The sequence below is a fragment of the Sitophilus oryzae genome, unplaced genomic scaffold, assembly GCF_002938485.1.
Source record: "Sitophilus oryzae breed Bouriz unplaced genomic scaffold, Soryzae_2.0 scaffold_1512_pilon_pilon, whole genome shotgun sequence".
NCBI lineage: Eukaryota > Metazoa > Arthropoda > Insecta > Coleoptera > Curculionidae > Sitophilus > Sitophilus oryzae.
In genome coordinates, this window is record NW_022146184.1 from 2,170,848 (window position 1) to 2,190,941 (window position 20,094).

A 20,094-nucleotide genomic window follows, 5' to 3' on the forward strand; every position below is an offset into this window, starting at 1 on the left:
CCGTGACAATCCGAAGATTGTTCTTACTCAGACCCAGGAAGATCTCTGATTTTTCTTGATCATAAGCCCTCAGAAACTTCTTCGAGTGTCTTAGACCATTGCAAGATTTCCATTCCAGGTTGCGGATGGAATCTTCCAAGTTCTTGAGTTCCGCCTTGAGTTGGTTACCACTTGGAAAGCAGAAAGGTTCTGGTCCAGTTAGTGGAGTGTTCGCTCCTTTCCTTTTTTTCGGACCACCCTGCATATCTAACAAAAGTATTTACATCAAACTTCTAATGATAAATGCTTTATATTATAATAATTACTATACATATGGCGAAGAACCGAAATATGCAATAATATACAGGGGGTTCCATTTAAAAAAATCGGCGCCGGGAGGCACGTATAGCCGCCCATACTAAAATATGTTAATATCTGAAAAACTGCGACTTTGCTGATTTTGATGTTATTACAAATTTACCAATCCCCACCCCCACCAAAAACTAATGGACAGATTCTCGGTTGCCACAGTATTTTTGTGCCAAATTTGGTTAAAATCGGTTCAGCGGTTTCTTGAGTTATCCTGTTCCAGACGGACAGACAGACAGACGGACAGACCGACAGACACCATGAAACTATTTTGTATTAGGTCATTTATGACCCAAATAACTCATTTTGAGTGAAATTAAAAAAAAATTTGCCGATCTTAATAGCCTACCATACCTATTGGTATGATCGGCTAAAAAATAAAACTTTGATGTGCCACGACTTTACGACCGACCTTGTATACTTAAATTTATTACTCGCTAATAGATATGACCTAACATAAATCGACTAATAGATATGATTACTATAACCCTATAACTTTCATATTTAACTTTTTGCGGTACCTCTTATATTTTACCTAATAATCGACCCTTCCCATACATATCAGCGACCCTATGTGAATATTTTAATAGTATTCTTATAATACACTAATAATTATAATTTTTAGTTACATAACGTATTCGGCTTTTGCCGCAAAATATACAAGACGAGCTTTGAAACAGGAATTCCTGCGCGACGGTATCTCAAGGGAGATAAGTTTGATCAAAATTTGGCACATCGCAAATGGAAAGAAAACATCCCCAGAGTTTGAACCCTTTCAACTTTTGACGAAGGAACAGAGAGACGAACAACAAAGGAGACTAAAACAACAACGGGAAAGAATGAACGTCAAACAATAGGAAATTCTTGCCATTATTTTCTATAAATAAAATGAATAATGTTTGTAAAAAGCTGTTTATTATTGTTCGTTACAATCATTAACTGCTTAACGGATTTGTTGGTGATTATCGGTTCGTTTAACAAACATTAGTGGGTATTAATTACTGGCTGTAATTACTTTATTAAAAAAAACAATTTTATTATATAATAATAATATTACCATTAAAACATTGAAGCGTTGTTAACTGTCTTTGTTTCCGAGATGAAACTGATGGTTTAACTTGTTAAGTATAACAATCGGGGCATAAATTTAAGTCAATATATAGGGTGGTCTGAATTGTATTCCGGAAACTTCGGCAGTATACTCTGCAGATAAAAAGAAGTAAAAAAGTTCGTATAAATGTATGTCCTAAAATACTTAGTTTCGGAGATACAGTATTGATTACAGATTACAGTACAGATTACAATAGTTGGATGAAAGTTGGTGCGTGGGAGTTTTTTGACATGAGAAATTTGATTTTGATGTCAATATGACTCCTACTAGTACAGGGCGCCACCTACATATGTTTTAACCTTTGAATAAGAAGACTAAGGAAGGAGCATATCAAAAATCTTAGGTACACCGCGATGGGCCTCAAATATGGCCGACTTAAATTCCGGTTTATCAGTGTCGTTCTAATTTTATTTAAAAAATGTAAAACTATGATGTAGGGTAGATGTGGGGTAGACTCAATAATTTGTTGTTTTATTTTACGTTGTGAATAAATGTTGGTAGTTATTAAAATTGTTATAAAAATATATAATTCTAATAAAAATAGATAAGTTATAATAAGTATTTATTAACACAAACATCCGATACGCTACTGAAGCAGGTAAGTCAAATTAGCGTATCTAAATTCTTTGACATCTAATCTTTGACAGTAATAAATAAAAGCTAAAATGCAAGAAAAATATATAATTTAGTTAATTTAAGTGAATTTCATAAATGATCGGTTTACTACACGTAAGTATATTATATAGTCACTTACTAGCGAAAAGTTGTTCCATTATTTCACTCAGTTTTTGCCGAGATTTTACCGCACGCTACACAACCAACTATTTTAGAGTCTTTTTCATAAATCGCGATAGTGTCACTGTTAATTTAAGTTCTGCCACAATTTCCATCTAGATTTACTACCTTTATACAACTATCAGTAGTAGAATAAATAATAAATAACATAAAATAAGCTCCGTAAAGACTGACAAATTCACAAAATTTCAAATCAAATTCAAATGTGTCAAATGAATCGTCAAACAGAACTGTCAAGGATCCCCACCCTAGAGAGCTTTTATGGTGGCTTTTCCGCCCACCATGCATGAATGCATGGATAGCATTATGCTCCTTCCTTAGTCTTCTTATTCAAAGGTTTTAACTGGTATGAAGATTAATAACTTTTCGTCCGTACCTGTATAAAACTACTGAGTAAAAAAATATACATTTACGACGTTTTTTACGTGAAAAAAGTCTCTTGCTAAAAATCGCTACGAGTAATGGTTTTCGAGATATTTGGAATCAAAATTATCAATACCTGTCATCATTGACATAAATTAAACATGCATGTTGACTAAATAGTTATTAGATTGAAATCATAAATTTGAAATGTTTTTGTGCCAAAAGTTCAACAGAAACTGTTTTATCGTCATTTTTTGCAGAAAAATTTATGATTAATTTAAAAAAATAAAAATTTCCAAAATTTATTATTTCAGTGAAATTAGTATCTACTGAACGTGTTTATTATTCGTCAATAATAACATGTATTGTTTATTTCTATTCTAAATATCTTAAGAACGGTTGCTCGTAGCGATTTTTACAAAGAGATATTTTTTACGTACAAAGTCACACAGATATTTTTTCGCTCGGTTCACAGGTACGGACAAAAAGTTATTATGATTCAAAACAGTTAAAATGCATGTAGGTGACGCCCTCTACTAGTAGGAGTCATATTGACACGAAAATCAAGTTTATCATGTCAAAAAACTCCTAGACACCAATTTTTATCCAAATATTGACGTTACTTCAGAAATTATTTAGAAAAAATCGAAATAAAAATGAAACTTCTACGCCCTGTATCTCTGAAAGTAAACATTTTAGGACATATATTTATAGGAACTTTTTTACTTATTTTTATCTGCAAAATATGCTGCCGAAGTTTCCGGAATACTGTTCGGACCACCTTGTATAGCTACTTAATAATATAAACTCTTATAGTTATTTCTTTTTGTATCATTAAAGTTAAAAAAATCTAATAATCCAAATCCAATTCACAACCACCGTCTGGACCAGAACCGTTCTGCTTCCCAAGTGGAAATCAACTTAAAACGGAACTCAAGAACTTGGAAGGTCATCACCTGGAATGGAAATCCTCCAACGGTCTAAAACATTCGGAGAAATTTGAGAAAATTGTTTTTAACACTCTGTATATATGAAAGGAAATACTTTAGACCCCATAGTTTTTCTTAGATTACTTAGAAAACATCCTGTAAATACGCTTCCCTAAATTTAAAAAAAATAACTTTTGGCACATGCGTTTTTTTTTCAATATTCTTATACAAACAAAATTTCGACCCCAGAAGCACGTCTATAAGCCATGTCATTGTTGAAAATCGTACATTTTCTTTTTTTAAATTTTCCTCTAGATATATTTTAAAGAACTTTAGAACGGCCTGTGCCAGCAAATTTTTCCACGTTATAATTTCTTGATCTCTGATATTACCATGATTACGGCACTAAAGTGGATGCAGATACAGAAGAAATCCGGTGACTCTCAAAACAGTTTAAAAATCAAGATCTATCAGCCCTGAAAATATCTGCACTTATTTAAGACTCACCCTATATAGAATATTATGATGTAATTACCTTATATGCATTTTTTAATAATATTTTTATAACAAATTAATTATAATTTTTAGTTACATAACGTATTCGGTTTTTGCCGCAAAATATACAAGACGAGCCTTGAAGCAGGAATTTCTGCGCGACGTTTTCGCATGGGAGATCAGTTTAATCAGATTTTGGCACATCGCAAATGGAAAGAAAACGGCCGAGTTTGAACCCTTTCAACTTTTGACGAAGGAGCAAAGAGATGAACAACAAAGAAGACTAAAACAACGGGAAAAAGTGAATGTCAAACAATAGGAAATTTAGTGCCATTATTTTCTAAAAATAAAATGAATAATCTTTGTAAAAAGCTGTTTATTATTGTTCGTTACAATCATTAACTGTAGGTGATTATCGGTTCATTTAACATACATTAGTGGGATTTAATCACTGGCTGTAATTACTTTATTAAAAAAACAATTTAATTACATAATATTACCATTAAAACATTGAAGCGTTGTTAACTGCCTTTGTTTCCGAGATGAAACTGATGGTTTAACTTGTTAAGTATAACAATCGGGGCATAAATTCAAGTCAATAGCTACTTAATATTATAAACTCTTATATTAATTTCTTTTTGGATAATTAAGATTAAATAAACTTCCAAAACCAAAGCAGGACCAGGAATAGGAGTATTTGGGCCGAAAACTAATGGGTGCCTACCCCAGCATTCTTCAGGCATAAATCTACGCTATCAAAATATACGTACAACTTGTCTTAGATAGAAACTAACTGAAACCAACTTAAAGCGGAACTCAAGAACCTGGAATACACCATCCGTAATTTGGAATCATCCCACGGTTTAACACACTCGAAGAAATTTCTCAGAATTTACGACTGAGAAAAATGAAGGATTTTCCTTGATTTAAGTAAGAACAATCTCAAGGACATTGACTCCTCAATGAATACCTCAGTAAATTGAAGCTAAGATGTTTCTGACGGCGAATGCAGATTCTGTGGTGAAAATGGGGAAACATCAGAACATCCCAGAACTGAGTGCGCCGAGACGACAACCATTCGTGTCATAAAGTTTGGTACCACTGATATCGGACATGGAGGGCTAAGTTTTGTAAAACCGTTTCAGATACTATCTTTTGTCAGAGCTGGATGAGTTCTAGTTTAAGAAAGGGGGACAAAATAGATCTATACGGTCGTGTAAATTAAGGATAGCAAATAATAAAGCAGCTGCTCATCGCATATCATTATTTTGCACGAAATTTTATGCCACTTGTATCGTTGTTTGCAGCAAACAAATTCGCATTGATATTGACAAAGAAAACCAGAGAATCGTAGTAAAAAAGGTTTAAACCAAAGCAACCGTGCACCCCTTGTCGATATACAGGGTGTCCCAATATTCCGAGGACATAGAACTAGTACGTATTTTTGGAACCAAAATAAGTTTATTGAACCCAATTTACCTCTATACATAGAGTGCTTCGTTTATCCGCTAGAAGGCATCAAACAAAGGTAAAGTCCGCGGATATATTTCCGCTATGGTAAATTGGGTAAAAGTCCCGGCCTCAAAGCCAAGTCCGAAGACCGGGCCTTTTCGTGTATGGGCAGCTATTAATAATTATTCTTTTGAATGCTCTTCAATTAACCCTTCAACGAGTCTTTGTTTCGTTTTTATACTATCCAATTGAAATGAAACTTTTGGCGCTTTCACCTATTAAGCTTGAACTCCCTGTGACTACCTGTGTTGGTAACTATTGGCAACTCAAAAGATCTATATCATTCAATATATCGATATTTGAAAAAAAGTGAAAGTTTGATATATGCAGAACAAAGGCACGAAGGATTTTAACAAATAATATACGTAAAGTATAAAACTACATACCTTTGGCAATCTTCAACATAATTTGGTTTTGGAATAGAATGTAAATAGCACTTGTAAATATATTTTGTTTTTCAAAAAATTTGGTTGATAAAAATGTATCGAAATACAAAGAATATATACAACCAAAAAATAATTCATGCATTTTTATATCAATTGGAATATTTATTATTTCTTATCAGTACACATTTTTTGGTTTATTACTATCAAAACGGTTTTGTCCCGCTAGATTTATCATCCGCCGCACTGTGCGGTCGTCCGTTAAACGCAAAAATAACTGTCACTGTCTAAAATCTTTAGCGCGAACTCTTCAACTCGGTCCCTAGATGACGTGAAAAAACTGACAGTTAATGACGTCTAATGTTCGTCGTGTTTTGTCCTAGCCGGTTAAAAGATGCCCAAATAATATTTTTAATTATACCTCATTTTTTTCAAATGGAACAAGGGATAGCATATTTGGAAAAAGCATTTTTTACGTACGGTACCATACACTTGATATTTCGAGTCAAATTGTCGTTATGAACAGCATGTTACAATTTTAAATAAATCATATGCGACAATGTCAAAAGTTGACTGCAGATATGTCATTCTATGCAAAGTAAACTTTTCTTTTCTAGTCATTTCAAAAGTAACCAAGAACAATTAAATACGCTAATCAGTCCTAATTTATGTCCTATATTAACATACCAAATCTCGTTTTTTTTTATCTGGAAAAATAAAAAAGTTATAGGAAACTTTTGAGACGCACCCGGTATAATCTTCAACTAAGTTTTATTGATATGCGCATTCCTTAATATTTTTATTAAATAAGTAAAATGTATATATATATAATGATGAAATGTGTACAATTACTCATAGCAACGTGTACAGGGTGAGTCAACGATAGAGTAAAGTCTATTATCTCATTTGTTTCGAGGTTTACAAAAACAGTTTAAATATAAAGGTGGTAGAGAAGGTTAAGATACACATTTTAAAATTATTATAGAGTATACAAGGTGCTTCAAAAAAGTGTGGCGGATATAACATGTTTTTTTAAATGCAACACCCTATTTTTTATTTTATTTTTAGATTCTGCGTAAAATTCAATAACTTTTTTATATATAATGTTATATACCTAAAATTAATAGTTTTTGTAATATTTTAATTTGTTTAAACAAATGCTAAATTGCAGTGTGGTAAAAAATTGTCAGTGGTGCCATTGTTCCTGAAGTTGGAGTACCAAAATTTGGTAGAAGTGTTTTATAGAGATGAACAAAATATATATATATATATATATATATATATATATATATATATATATATATATATATATATATATATATATATATATATATATATATATATATATATATATATATATATATATATAGTTAAATAATACAGGGTGTTCAAAATATATTTATGAATTTCAACTACTTAAAATTAAAAAATCTCAATTTTTTTAAATGGGTCACCCTATATATTATAATTTTTTCTGATAGATTGTACAAAACTCCTCAACTTTTATTAAGTATGTCATATACCTATTTTTAATAGTTTGCGATTTATTCCAATTTTTTCTCTTTTTACCCATATATATACCCATATATATTTTTAATACAATTACCCTATAAAATCATAGTTGCCATGACAAAACAAACTATTTATTACTTAAGAAGTTTATTTATTCTTTAACAAGTAGCTTAATAATTAGTTACAATTGCTGGTATTAGTTAAAATTAATTATCTTTACTCAAATAAACTAAAATCGCAGTCGTGAATTTCTTGGTGTAAGTATTTCTATATTATGAAAGATGACACTGCCCAGATTAGGATAATACTAGATTACCTAATTGTTGAAGACTACTGATACAGGAATTTTCTTCGACATAGAGTAAAGTTTTTTTCCCGTAGTAATTCTGGTTTATATTTCATTTGGTAAAGCCAATATTACTACTGCCGCGAAACCGCCCCATTACACACTGAAGATGTTTTCTAGATAATCTACATCTATTCTTATACTACTTAGCAAAGTACTAGGTATATAATATATAGTACTGAACAAAGAACAAATACGTTTAAATAAAATATACGACGGCCTCCCCATAAGAGCAATGAGAGGATTTACGTCCCAGTATTGAAGGAGGACAGAAAATCGAGTCGAATGTTCAAGACATAGGTTCATCCTTGTTTAGTCAAACCTCCTACAAACCAAGGATAGACTTATGTAGGAAATGCATTGAAATTCTATAGCCATCCTTCAATATCGGGACAGGAATTTAAGCGGTACCCTCCGTATACTTTATTTTAAACGTATTTGACAAAGAAATATATTTTTTGGCTTGTTCGTGTATATTAGTCACCAGTCACATTGACTAATTAATTTCAGGAAAATCTGTAACTACTATCTCTACAATTTACATTTATTACAACAAATTAAACTAAAATTCAAATTTTGTTCTTAACTTGCTTAACAGACAAAAATTTTGATAACTATTACTTTTTGTCATGGCAACTATGATGTTATTGTAATTGTATATGGGTAAAAGTAGAAAAAATTGGAATAAATCGCAAACTATTAAAAATAGGTATATGACATACTTAATAAAACTTGAAGAGTTTGGTAAAATCTATCAGAAAAAGTGATAATATATAGGGTGTACCATTTAAAAAATTTGAAATTTCTTAATTTTAAGTAGTTGAAATTCATAAATACATTTTGAACACCCTGTAGCATCTAACTAAAATATCTTTACATAGGTCTTTTTCTATATCTCTATAAACTTCTCCCACCAAATTTTAGTTCTCCAATTTCAGAAACAATACCATCACTGACAATTTTTTATCACACTGCAATTTAACATTTGTTTAAACAAATTTAAATATTACAAAAACTATTAATTTTAGGTACCTACAAAACATTATAGATAAAAAAATTATGGAATTTTACGCAGAATCTAAAAATAAAATAAAAAATAGGGTGTTCCATTTAAAAAAAACATATGTTATATTCGCCGCACTTTTTTGAATCACCCTGTATACTGTATAATAATTTTAAAATGTGTATCTTAACCATCCCTATAACTTTTGTATTAAACATTTTTTTGTAAACCTCGAAACAAATGAGATAATGGACTTTACTCTATCGTTGACTCACCCTGTACATTCATATGAAGTTTTTCTCTTAGAATAGGTCCAAGACTTACGCCCTTAAATATTAGCATGTCATTAAGAAACACCCTGTTATATTTTCAAAATGTTATTACTAATAAAAAAGAGTTACTAAAGGGAAATCGATGTTAAGATGCCAAACAAGAACCTGATTTCGAGCTTTTTTAGAAAAATGAAAAATTTGTCGCCCTGTATATTTATTTTGTCAACATCATCAGATCACAGAACATTAGATCACAGAACATTAGTAAATATTTTAGAAAAAAAAAGGAATATTGGTATGTTACACATGACTACAAAAATATTATATCGTTTATCACACTGATTGCTTTAAAATACGAGAAACTATATAATATGTTAATATCTTAGGCCTTAGACAATGCTTATACGCATTGTCAATATTTAACCACGAGTAAACGGTCTATATTTTTTAAATTAATTCACTAAAATATGCATTCTCGCGCCATCTATGAAGCGCGGGCTGTATGAATAACTGTATTTCTCTGCTATATGATAAATACAACGTTGTCAAGTCTTCTAACGAAAAATCAGTAGAATTTCTTAAGTGAATTCAACATGTTTTGAAAATTGTGTGAAGCTGTTAGAAATAAAAGTTCAATATCGGACTCCAGTTCATTTCGTTTTGGTTGTTTCTGCTAAACTCTTAGTTTTTGAAATACATCATTACTTTTTCAATGTACAGAAAAAATATAAATTAGAATTTATTCTTTTATTTCATATGATTAACATTTATACAGGGTTGGGCAATAGTGCGTCGGGCATCTGTAGCTCCTAGAATAAAAAAACTTGAGGATTTTGTTTAAGCGGAAACCTAAAAGTATACCGGGTGCGTCTCAAAAGTGGCTCACCCCTAAAACTTTTTTATTTTTTTCAGGTAAATAAACGAAATTTGGTATGTTCGTATATGACATAAATTAGGATTGATTGACATATTCAATTGTTTTCGGTCACTTCCTGTTTCACCGGAAATGACTACAACTTTTGATTTTTAAATGAGATTCCCGGTATTTTTTGCTTTATTCGATAGAAAATAACACTCTGAATAGAATGACATATCATATGTCAACTTTTGACATTTTCACATATGGTTTATTCAAAATTATAACATGCGGTTCATAACGAAAATTTGACTCGAAATACCAAGTGTATGGTAAAATTATTCGTAAAAAAATGCTTTTGCCAAATATGCTAATGAGCCACCCTCGTTCCATTTGAGAAAATTGAGATATGATTAAAAATACGATTATAAAATATACGATATATTTACATCTTTTAATCGGCCAGGACAAGACACTAAAAACATTAGACGATCAAATCTATTTTTCCAAGGCTCCTTGATTAAAAATTTGCGTTTTTAGCATAGCCCTGGCACTCTAGATTGAAATTTAAAATATGATTTTTTATTAAGCGAGAATGTCAAAAGTTGACATATGATATGTCATTCTATTCAGAATGTCATTTTCTATCGAATAAAAATTAAAAGTTGCCATTTAAAAATCAAAAGTTGTAATTTCCGGTGAAAAAGGAAACGACCAAAAACAATTGAATACGTCAATCAATCCTAATTTATGTCATATACTAACATACTAAATCTCGTTTTTTTTATCTAAACAAAATAAAAAAGTTATAGGGGTGAGCCTCTTTTGAGATGCACCCGGTATATTATCCTATACATTTTTGATTTGGTTTGGTAATGTAACAAGAATCTCTCCTGAAATTAAAACTATAGTAGGTATTTACTTTAGATTTTTAGATGGTCTATACTTACTATGCTATAAATATCGTAATCTTAAATCATACAGGGTGTTCAAAATTCTATGCCAACCTTTCTAAAATATAAAATAAATTTTCTTTGTTTTTTTTTAAACGGAACACTCTGTATATTTTTTTATTAGATGGAAAGTTAAAAAATAAACATTTTTTGTATTTAAAGTATTCCAAAATTTTTAGTGGATTCGCAGATACACGCACTATTATTTCATATACAGATCGATATACAGACCGGACCACTGTAGTAGTAACATAGGCAGAACCGGACGAATTAGCGTATGCCCGTCCGCCGGATAAAAAGCAGCCGAGAAAATGCCATAAAATAAAAATAGGTAGATATGTGATAAGAATGTTTCATAATTTGTATTTATTCGTGTTTTAATAGCCAAAACGAATACATAGATTCTCGCAACAGTTCTCCTGTAAAATTTATTTTTTAAGTAAAATAATGGATGTTTACGAAGTTCGTGAGAAAATTCAAATTGTAAAATGGTATTTCCAAAATAGGTCTTATCGGGATATACAAACAATTTTTCCACAAACTTTTGTAAACAGGCCAATTCCATCTTTATCTACTGTATCAAGAGTTATTAATAATTTTGAAACACATGGGTGCGTGTCCCCACAAAAACACAATGTTGATGTGTTGATTAATGAAGAACAGGAGTTAAAGCAAGTGTTTAACCATTTAATTAGTAGACATGGAACTATTTTGTGATCCGCTAGATCACCAGATCTTTCTCCTAATGATTTCTTTTTGTGGGGTTATGTAAAACCCAGAGTGTATGGTCATAATAGAGCTAATAATCTAGATGAGCTTTAAGTAAAAATACGAGAGGCTTTCCAAACTATTAGCCCTAATATGTTAGCCAATGTCAGACGGGGATTTTACCACCGCCTAGGCTTCTGTCTAACACAAGAAGATGGTCTTTTTCAACACTTGTTATAACTTTTTTTTTATTTAGAGTAATATTTTATTTTTTTTGGGTTTAGAGAATTTATTTATTTTTAGTTTTGGCTTGTAAACTCACACAAATAATAAAGATTTAAGTATTTTTATTTTAAATGTTACCTTAAGTGAAGGTAAACACTTAAAATGAAAATAATAAATACTCGGCACTCCTCGCGTCGTAGTTCTAGTCTGTCACGACCGACCCGTCCAAGCACAACTGCAACTTCGTACTGCCTGACTAGCCGACTAGCCGGCAGTGCTAACTTGCTATGTTACTAGTAGCCTGGTTTTCTCTGTATATGGTTCTTTCAACGGTAAAATACAAGAGAAAAATCATTGGATGGCTTTGATGAAAAATGCCACATGAAATAGAAAACCACGAATATCAGCGAAACCGTAAAAAATTTTAAATACTCTAAATAAAAGAAATGTTGATTTTTTAATTCTCCATCTATTAAAAAAAATAATATACAGGGTGCTCCATTAAAAAAAAAACGAAAAAAAGTTATTTTATATCTGAAAAAATTTGGCGTAGAATTTTGAACGTCCGGCATAATTTACGATTACCATATTTCTAGCAAAGTAAGTACCGACCATCTAATGTAAAGAACTAATATAGTTTTGATTTCAGAACAGTTCTTGTATTTTTAATAACTTTTTATAGAAAGGCTGAAAAATATATATATATTTTTTATTTATTTATGTTTTATCTCTCAAACTATCGAAATATAGTTACCCATATCTTAGGATTATGTAAAATGACCTGAAAGAAAGCAGAAAATTCAATAATATTCAGGGTGTTCCATTTAAAAAAAGTATCCCGATCCATTGACACTCTTCTGAGCCACCCTATAGAAGTTAAAATTTGAAGAAACAGCTCTTTTTATAACTCTAATTTGCTCCAATAATAAAACCTTCAGGTTACAGATTAAGGCCGTCAACATTTAATCCCTGAAATTATAATAAAAACCTTGTACATAATCTTGGCCTATTAACAGGATTAACAGGATAAATAGATCTGGTGTAAAAGAAGAAGCAAATAATCGTTTTAAATCAAACTAATTGGGTTACATTAGTTTTATATGACACGAAGTTTATTTAATTAATATCTTTAAATACACATTTTTTTATAAAGCACTGAAAGGTGGTAAGTAGAATAAACTAAAATTAATCCAGTAAAATTGTATCACCGAGAGTGAAAATCTCGGTGAAAATAAAAAAAATACGTAGCGTTAAATCTCCAAAAATAATCAAGCTACAAAAAAAATCATGAAGAAAAGTTGCTTGGCCATTTATTATGAACAACTCTCATACGGGTCAATTTGCTGTAAAACAAACTTTTTGAAAACCACCCCAAAGGGCTCATGAAACGGCCGCTAAGTCCGGAAATAATAAACTTATAAAAAAAATCATTAGGCAAACTTATAGAGAACATTCTTATGTACAGGGTGGGTCAAATTCGACGCTTTTAAATGGAAACACCCTTTTCTATAGGAGATACACAAAAACTAATATCGATATCTGTTACCGTTTCGGAGTTACGGGGTGTTTTTCAAAAATATGCATTTTTAACAAATCGCTGTAACTTTTTTGCTATGGAAAATTTTCTATTTTTATGAAAACATTTCCAGAGTACCTTTTTACGTAGAATTTAATGGTTTAAGTATAATTTTTTTAAAATTAATAATTTAAGAATTATCAACGGAAAATTTGATTTTTTATATGTGACGTCCTGTATATTTTTAATCTATTGAAAAGAATTTAAGATTATCTTTCCAAAAATATAACACACTTGATATTTTGCTCGATTCCTCTTCGAGATATAGAGTATATAAAAATTCGCCCGCTTTAAATAAGTATAGGCTTTGAAGGCTGTAATGCAAAAAAATTCTAGCTGTGAGCATTAATTAAAACAAAAATAATATTTGCTATGAGAGATGCAGAATTTTATAACAATTTAAAATATATTTAACCAACATCAACACATTTAAACTATATCTAATAACAATAAAAATAAATAGCAAACCAGGACATGAGATTTTGCTACAGGTGTTCGACATATCGACCGTTTTCTGTTATGGACAGACGGTTTTTGAACATTTCTCGCGGAATTCATTAACTCAGTAGGGTGAAAGATACCCTCTTATAACTGCTAAGTATTTCTAATTCTTGTCTAGATTATACGAAAGAATAAGGACCAAGAGACGTTTATTCTTCCGCAAATATATCCATAGGATTAGATCCATGGGCACTAAGTCAGGCGGCCTCGACGGCCAACGGCTGGGATCTTGGTTAGCTATTCAGTTATTCTTGAAATTGGCTGCAAAAATTTGCTGATAACTTCAGCGTTCAGAGGCGGTGCGTCGTCTTGCTGGAAAAATATGTTTTCGAGTTCCATTAAGGGCATATCGTCCCATTGCTGCCAAAAGTCACTAACTTACTTTTTATTACTTCCGAGAAAAATGCGTCTAAAGATGAATTGCATTGCATAAAGATGTTATAGTTAGTAACTATTCGGTATTAAAATAAAACATAAATAGCCGGAAATCGTAGTTAATGACTTTTGCAACAGATTCTCCGCTTCAAAACATAGTTAGTGATTGAATTTGGTTGTTCGGAAAAATGTTAGTTAGTGACTTTTGGCAGCAATAGGACGATATCATCAATAAGGTGTCCAAAGCCTACTAGTTAAAAGTGGCGAACTTTTAAAAATTCTGTATTTCGAAGAGGATTATAACAAAATATCAAGTGTGCTATATTTTTGGAAAGGTAATTTTAAATTCTTTTCAGTTAATTAAAAATACAGAAGGTGTCCCAAATAAAAAATCAATTTTTCTGTTGATAACTCTTAAATTATTAATTTTTAAAAAAATATACTTAGACCATTAAATTCTACGTAAAAAGGTGCTTTAGAAATGTTTTCATTGAAATACAAAATTTTCCATAGCAAAAAAGTTACAGCGATTTGTTAAAAATGCACATTTTTGAAAATCACCCCGTAACTCCGAAACGGTAACAGATATTGATGTGCGGTTTTCACCATCATGTTTTTGATGAAAATTGAGCTCCAGACACCGATATTAGTTTTCGTCTATCTCCTATAGAAAAGGATGTTTCCATTTAAAAGCGTCGAATTTGACCCACCCTGTACAATTTGCGTCTAATTATTTTGTTGTAATACAGTTTTAAAAAAACCACCCCTATTGCTCAAAAACCGCAAGGAGAAAATTTCCGATTTTGTTAATTTTACACTCAGAAGACAAACTCTGAAAAAATCAGCTTGCCCGTAATTTTTTTATTTTCAAATGACAATTTTATTGGACTAAATGTGTATTAAACATTTAACGCTGTGTCTAGGTGCACGTTAACGTGTACTAAAAATAAAACTTCGGTGCACACCAATCGTGTATTTCGCGTGCAATCTAAACAAAAAAAAAGAATCCCAGAGAGCCTACGGCGTATTTTGATTGCTATTACAGGCAGCTGCAAAAAATAAAAAATTCTACCTTTGTCGGGGATCTATCTGAGAACCCCTCGCTCCCGAAGCGACCGCTTCAACCACGGACTCGCAGGCTGCTTTCGTAACCAGGCTATAGCTAAGCATTACTTAGTGCGGAAAGCTTTCCAGTTTCCTTGTACCTAAATATTGTAATAGGGTTATATGGGGAAATTAAAATAACTTTGGTTGCACATCTTAATACGACCACCAGCAAACTCCATGACGACGCATGGTATCATTGATGACGTGCAACGAAAGTTGTTTTAATTTCCCTTTTATGAACGCTAACGTGCACCTAGACACACCGAACATTTAAATGGCTAAGAAAATAATTTGATATTAAAAATTTAAAAAATACATAATTAAAACAAGTTTACGCCCTAAAAACGTTTTTTTTATCTTTACTTTGATAGTTTATGGTTTACTGGAACTGACGGCAGAGAAATAGAGAAAAGGATTATCAACGCGAAAAAAATAATCGGATGTCTAAATGGAATCTTATGGAGCAAATCAATAACAAAGCGTAGAAAATTCAATATATATGAAACCATGATAAAGAGCAACCTCCTGTATGGAGTAGAAACATGGAGAATAACTGAGAGATACATGAGGGTAGAGGCCGTAGAAATGGATGTCATTCGAAGATCAATGAGAATTTCAAGACAACAACAAATAAGAAATAATACCATAAAACAACAAATGGGTATAGAAGGTACGATAACACAGGATATAGAGAAAAAGCAGCTGATCTGGTACGGACATGTAGAGCGAATGAAGGACACTGGATGGCCCAAGAAAATAATCAATTGGCAACCAAAGGACAGAAGAAAACAGGGAAGACCGAAACTGGAATGGCAAAAAAGCGTACACAAAGCGATGAGTGAAAGAAACCTGTCAACAGAGGATTGTACGAATAGAACAGGCTGGAAATTTGGTATCGGACAACGTAGAAAAACGTTCTAAACCGACTACTATATATATACTTTGATAGTCACATAAAATGTAATATTCACTGATGATATGTAAATGTAGATTTGCTCGAAATACTAGATGATATTTAATTTTCGTCTTCCCCTTTCTCGAGTTAGTTATAACTCATCATGGAGTCTCAGGGCTTTGACAAAAGCCAGTATCTGGGACGGTTTTACACAGGTTAGTTCCTCATGTCCGATATCAGTCATGCCAAAGTTTATGGCACGAATTATTGTTGTGTGCTTAGTGACGAGGTGTTCTGGGCTTTCCTCATTTTTCCCACAGAATCTGCATTTGTCGTTGTTTCTTAGCTTCAGTTAGGGTAGCCATCTTTTTGTTAAGTAAAAAAAGGTGACATTAGACTATGCAAAAAGGACTAGCATAGAGGAGGGACCGCCGAATATAAATCTCTACTTTAAAATTTTGAAGCACATTTTAAGACCAAAATGGTTAAGAATAAAGCCTAAACTACCATTTGAGATCAAACGAAATTTCTCAATAATGTTGCCGATTCTAAACACTAGTATATTGTTTTATTAGGAGTAAAACTGATACTTTTTGTGGCGACGCTGTACCTTTGACGCCAGGCGAGGCACAAAAATTCATTTTTACTCCGAATAGAACATGCTATTCTTTTGTCAAACGTCACAAATATGTTTTAAACAATTCCAAACGTTGCAAATAATATAAAAATATTTAAAAGTAATACCTTTTAAGTAATTATATAGGATGGCCCATCGAAAACGTTCCGCAAGGCATGACGGCCAGGGTATTGTTTTTTCAAAAAAATCCAAAAACAGGTCAATTTTTTTTGTGAGGGGGACAACTTTTGCCCCAAAAATCATTGCAAAATCTTCAACCCTCTAAGTGGGGGTGTCATCCCCCAATTTTTTTCAAATGGGAAGGGGGCTCAAGTGGTACCGCAATGAAAAGAGCTTTCTATTCTCTATAATTTCCCGCTTCGTTTTTGAAAATCGGTCGAGTCATTGAGCAAATATGAAGGATTGAAATTTGAAAAGTTTATTTAAACATTTATTAGAGTAAATGATAAGGATAAATTCCTTCGACCAATTTGACGTTTTTCTTATTATTTCTAGATGTTTACGCATTTTTTCACTTGTCACAAGGTTGAACGATCAGCTGCGGTAGTTGCTAGATAGCAGTTCTGTGACTTGTGCGTTGAAGTTCTTCTCAATATTGTTAAACTGACCTACAATAGAATTTCCAAAAATACCAGCCCACACGTTCAATTTCTGAGGGTTTTGTGTGTGCACCTCGTGAAAAATCCTAAGGTTGTCCTCAGCCTAGTACCGACAGTTGTACCGATTAACTACACCGTTCAAAAAGAAAGTACACTCATCTGAAAAACATACATTAAATAGGAAATTATTATCATTCGCCAGTCGTTTACTCATAGTTTCACAAAATTGCAAGCGACGATGAAAATCGTCTTCGTGAGTTCTTGTACCAACTGAATTTTGTACGGGTGGAACTTATGTTTTTTAATATCCTTTGGACACTTGTACGATTCACGCCAGACTCATTGGCTAATTTTCTTGTACTCATCATACTATCATAGAATAATGTAGTTACCACAGTTGTTGTTGTAGTAACTACATTATTTTATGGTACTATCCATGGCAACTTGGCCCAATACGAATACCTCCATAGCTTCATTTACTACAAGATTTTCCCTCTGTCTCTTTTTATTCATAACGGAACCAGTTTCGCGAAATTTTACTACTAACTCGCGAACAATTTTGCCATAAAGGTGCTTGTCAGAATGACGTTCATTGAATATCTGCGCAACCCGACTGCCACATTCATTACTTTTAAAATAAAGTTCGATTATTTCCACTTTTTCTGCAAGCGAGTACACCATAATTGTTAAAAAGTTTAACGATATTGAGAACTTCAACGCATAAGTTACAAAACAACCATCTAGCAACTACCGCACCTGATCGTTCAAACTTGTGGCAAGTGAAAAAATGCGTAAACGTCTAGAAATAATAAGAAAAAGCAGCAAATTGGTCGAAGGAATTTATCCTTATCATTTACTCTAATAAATGTTTAAATAAACATTCCAAATTTCAATCCTTCATATTTTCTCAATGACTCGACCGATTTTCAAAAAACGAAGCGGGAAAGTATAGCGAATAAAAAGCCCTTTTCATTGCAGGTACCACTTGACCCCCGTTCCCATTTGAAAAAAGTTGGGGGATGACACCCCCTTAGAGGGTTGAAGATTTTGCAATCATTTTTGGGGCAAAAGTTGTCCCCCTCACAAACAAAATTGACGTGTTTTTGAATTTTCTGAAAAAAAAATACCCTGGCCGTTATGCCTTGCGGAACGTTTTCGATGGGCCACCCTGTATATCAAGAAATTACGGTTACATTCGTTGAATTTGACACTTTATCAAGAGCGTCCGCAGACTGAAATCCAGGTCATATCAAATATCATCAAATAGGTCAGTTTAACAATATTGAGAAGAACTTCAACGCACAAGTCACAGAACTGCTATCTAGCAACTACCGCAGCTGATCGTTCAACCTTGTGACAAGTGAAAAAATGCGTAAACATCTAGAAATAATAAGAAAAACGTCAAATTGGTCGAAGGAATTTATCCTTATCATTTACTCTAATAAATGTTTAAATAAACTTTTCAAATTTCAATCCTTCATATTTGCTCAATGACTCGACCGATTTTCAAAAACGAAGCGGTAAAGTATAGAGAATAGAAAGCCCTTTTCATTGCAGTACCACTTGACCCACCTTCCCATTTGAAATAAAATGGGGGATGACAGCCCCGCTTAGAGGGTTAAACATTTTGCAATCATTTTTGGGGCAAAAGTTGTCCCCCTCACAAACAAAATTGACGTGATTTTGAATTTTCTGAAAAAAAAAATACCCTGGCCGTTATGCCTTGCGGAACGTTTTCGATGGGCCACCCTGTATATCAAGAAATTACGGTTACATTCGTTGAATTTGACACTTTATCAAGAGCGTCCGCAGACTGAAATCCAAGGGGGGAAGCATATAATATGAATGAAAAATCAACTAATACTTTAAAAAAGATTTTGTTGCAACATACATACGTAAGTACATAAATACATACATGATGAACAAAATTTGCGAATATGTCTTAACCTAAATAACTAAACAAATATTAGATAAACCTATTTGGCCCAAATTACATTAAAAAAATTATATTAGGGCTGAAATTTACACACTAACTAATACCTATGTACCGTAATAACTTTTAAGCAAAAAGTACTAGGTATTTACTCTATTTCAGAATTAAATTTTCAAAAGTAGCTGCAATCTTCTAGGATTTAATGCAAATCTGTTGATTACTCCTTCGATAAATTTTGATTTTTTTTAAGAAACTTCCGTTGTGTGGATACTCAAAAGGCATAGACCATAGAATTTTGACTATTATAATACCAGTACCAGATTTCAGGGGGGGGGGCAAGAGCACTGACCTGAGAGTACTGACGCCATTGAGTTTATGCCAGTTTAATAATATATTTTCGTACTTTGATGCTTAGGTGTAAAAGTTAAAATGACATTTTTATATTGTTGTCAATCGCGTCGCAAAAATTAATACCTTTGTGACGTTTGAAGAAAAAACATTTATTTGTAAGTTTTATAACATATCTAATTACATTTGGAAGAAAGGAATATTGCTGGTTGCTGTCGAAAATTCTCTCATGGAAAATACGTAAATAAAAAGGACTTTTTAGGACAAAAAAGTCAAAAGGCTAATTTGTTCCAAAAAAGGACTGTCTTTTTA

The 20,094-nt window shown here is 32.1% G+C and overlaps 1 protein-coding gene across 1 annotated transcript; it reads left to right on the top strand.

The window, feature by feature from the left end:
• Positions 1-15,877: 15,877 nt before the first annotated feature.
• On the top strand, positions 15,878-16,291 carry LOC115878438. Its single transcript, XM_030894947.1, has one exon. It carries the CDS (start codon positions 15,878-15,880, stop codon positions 16,289-16,291), a length of 414 nt encoding a protein of 137 aa, XP_030750807.1.
• Positions 16,292-20,094: the final 3,803 nt, after the last annotated feature.

Coding starts and splice junctions, on each gene's coding strand:
- LOC115878438 (XM_030894947.1), top strand. CDS start 15,878: ATGATAAAGAGCAACCTCCTGTATGGAGTAGAAACATGGAGAATAACT.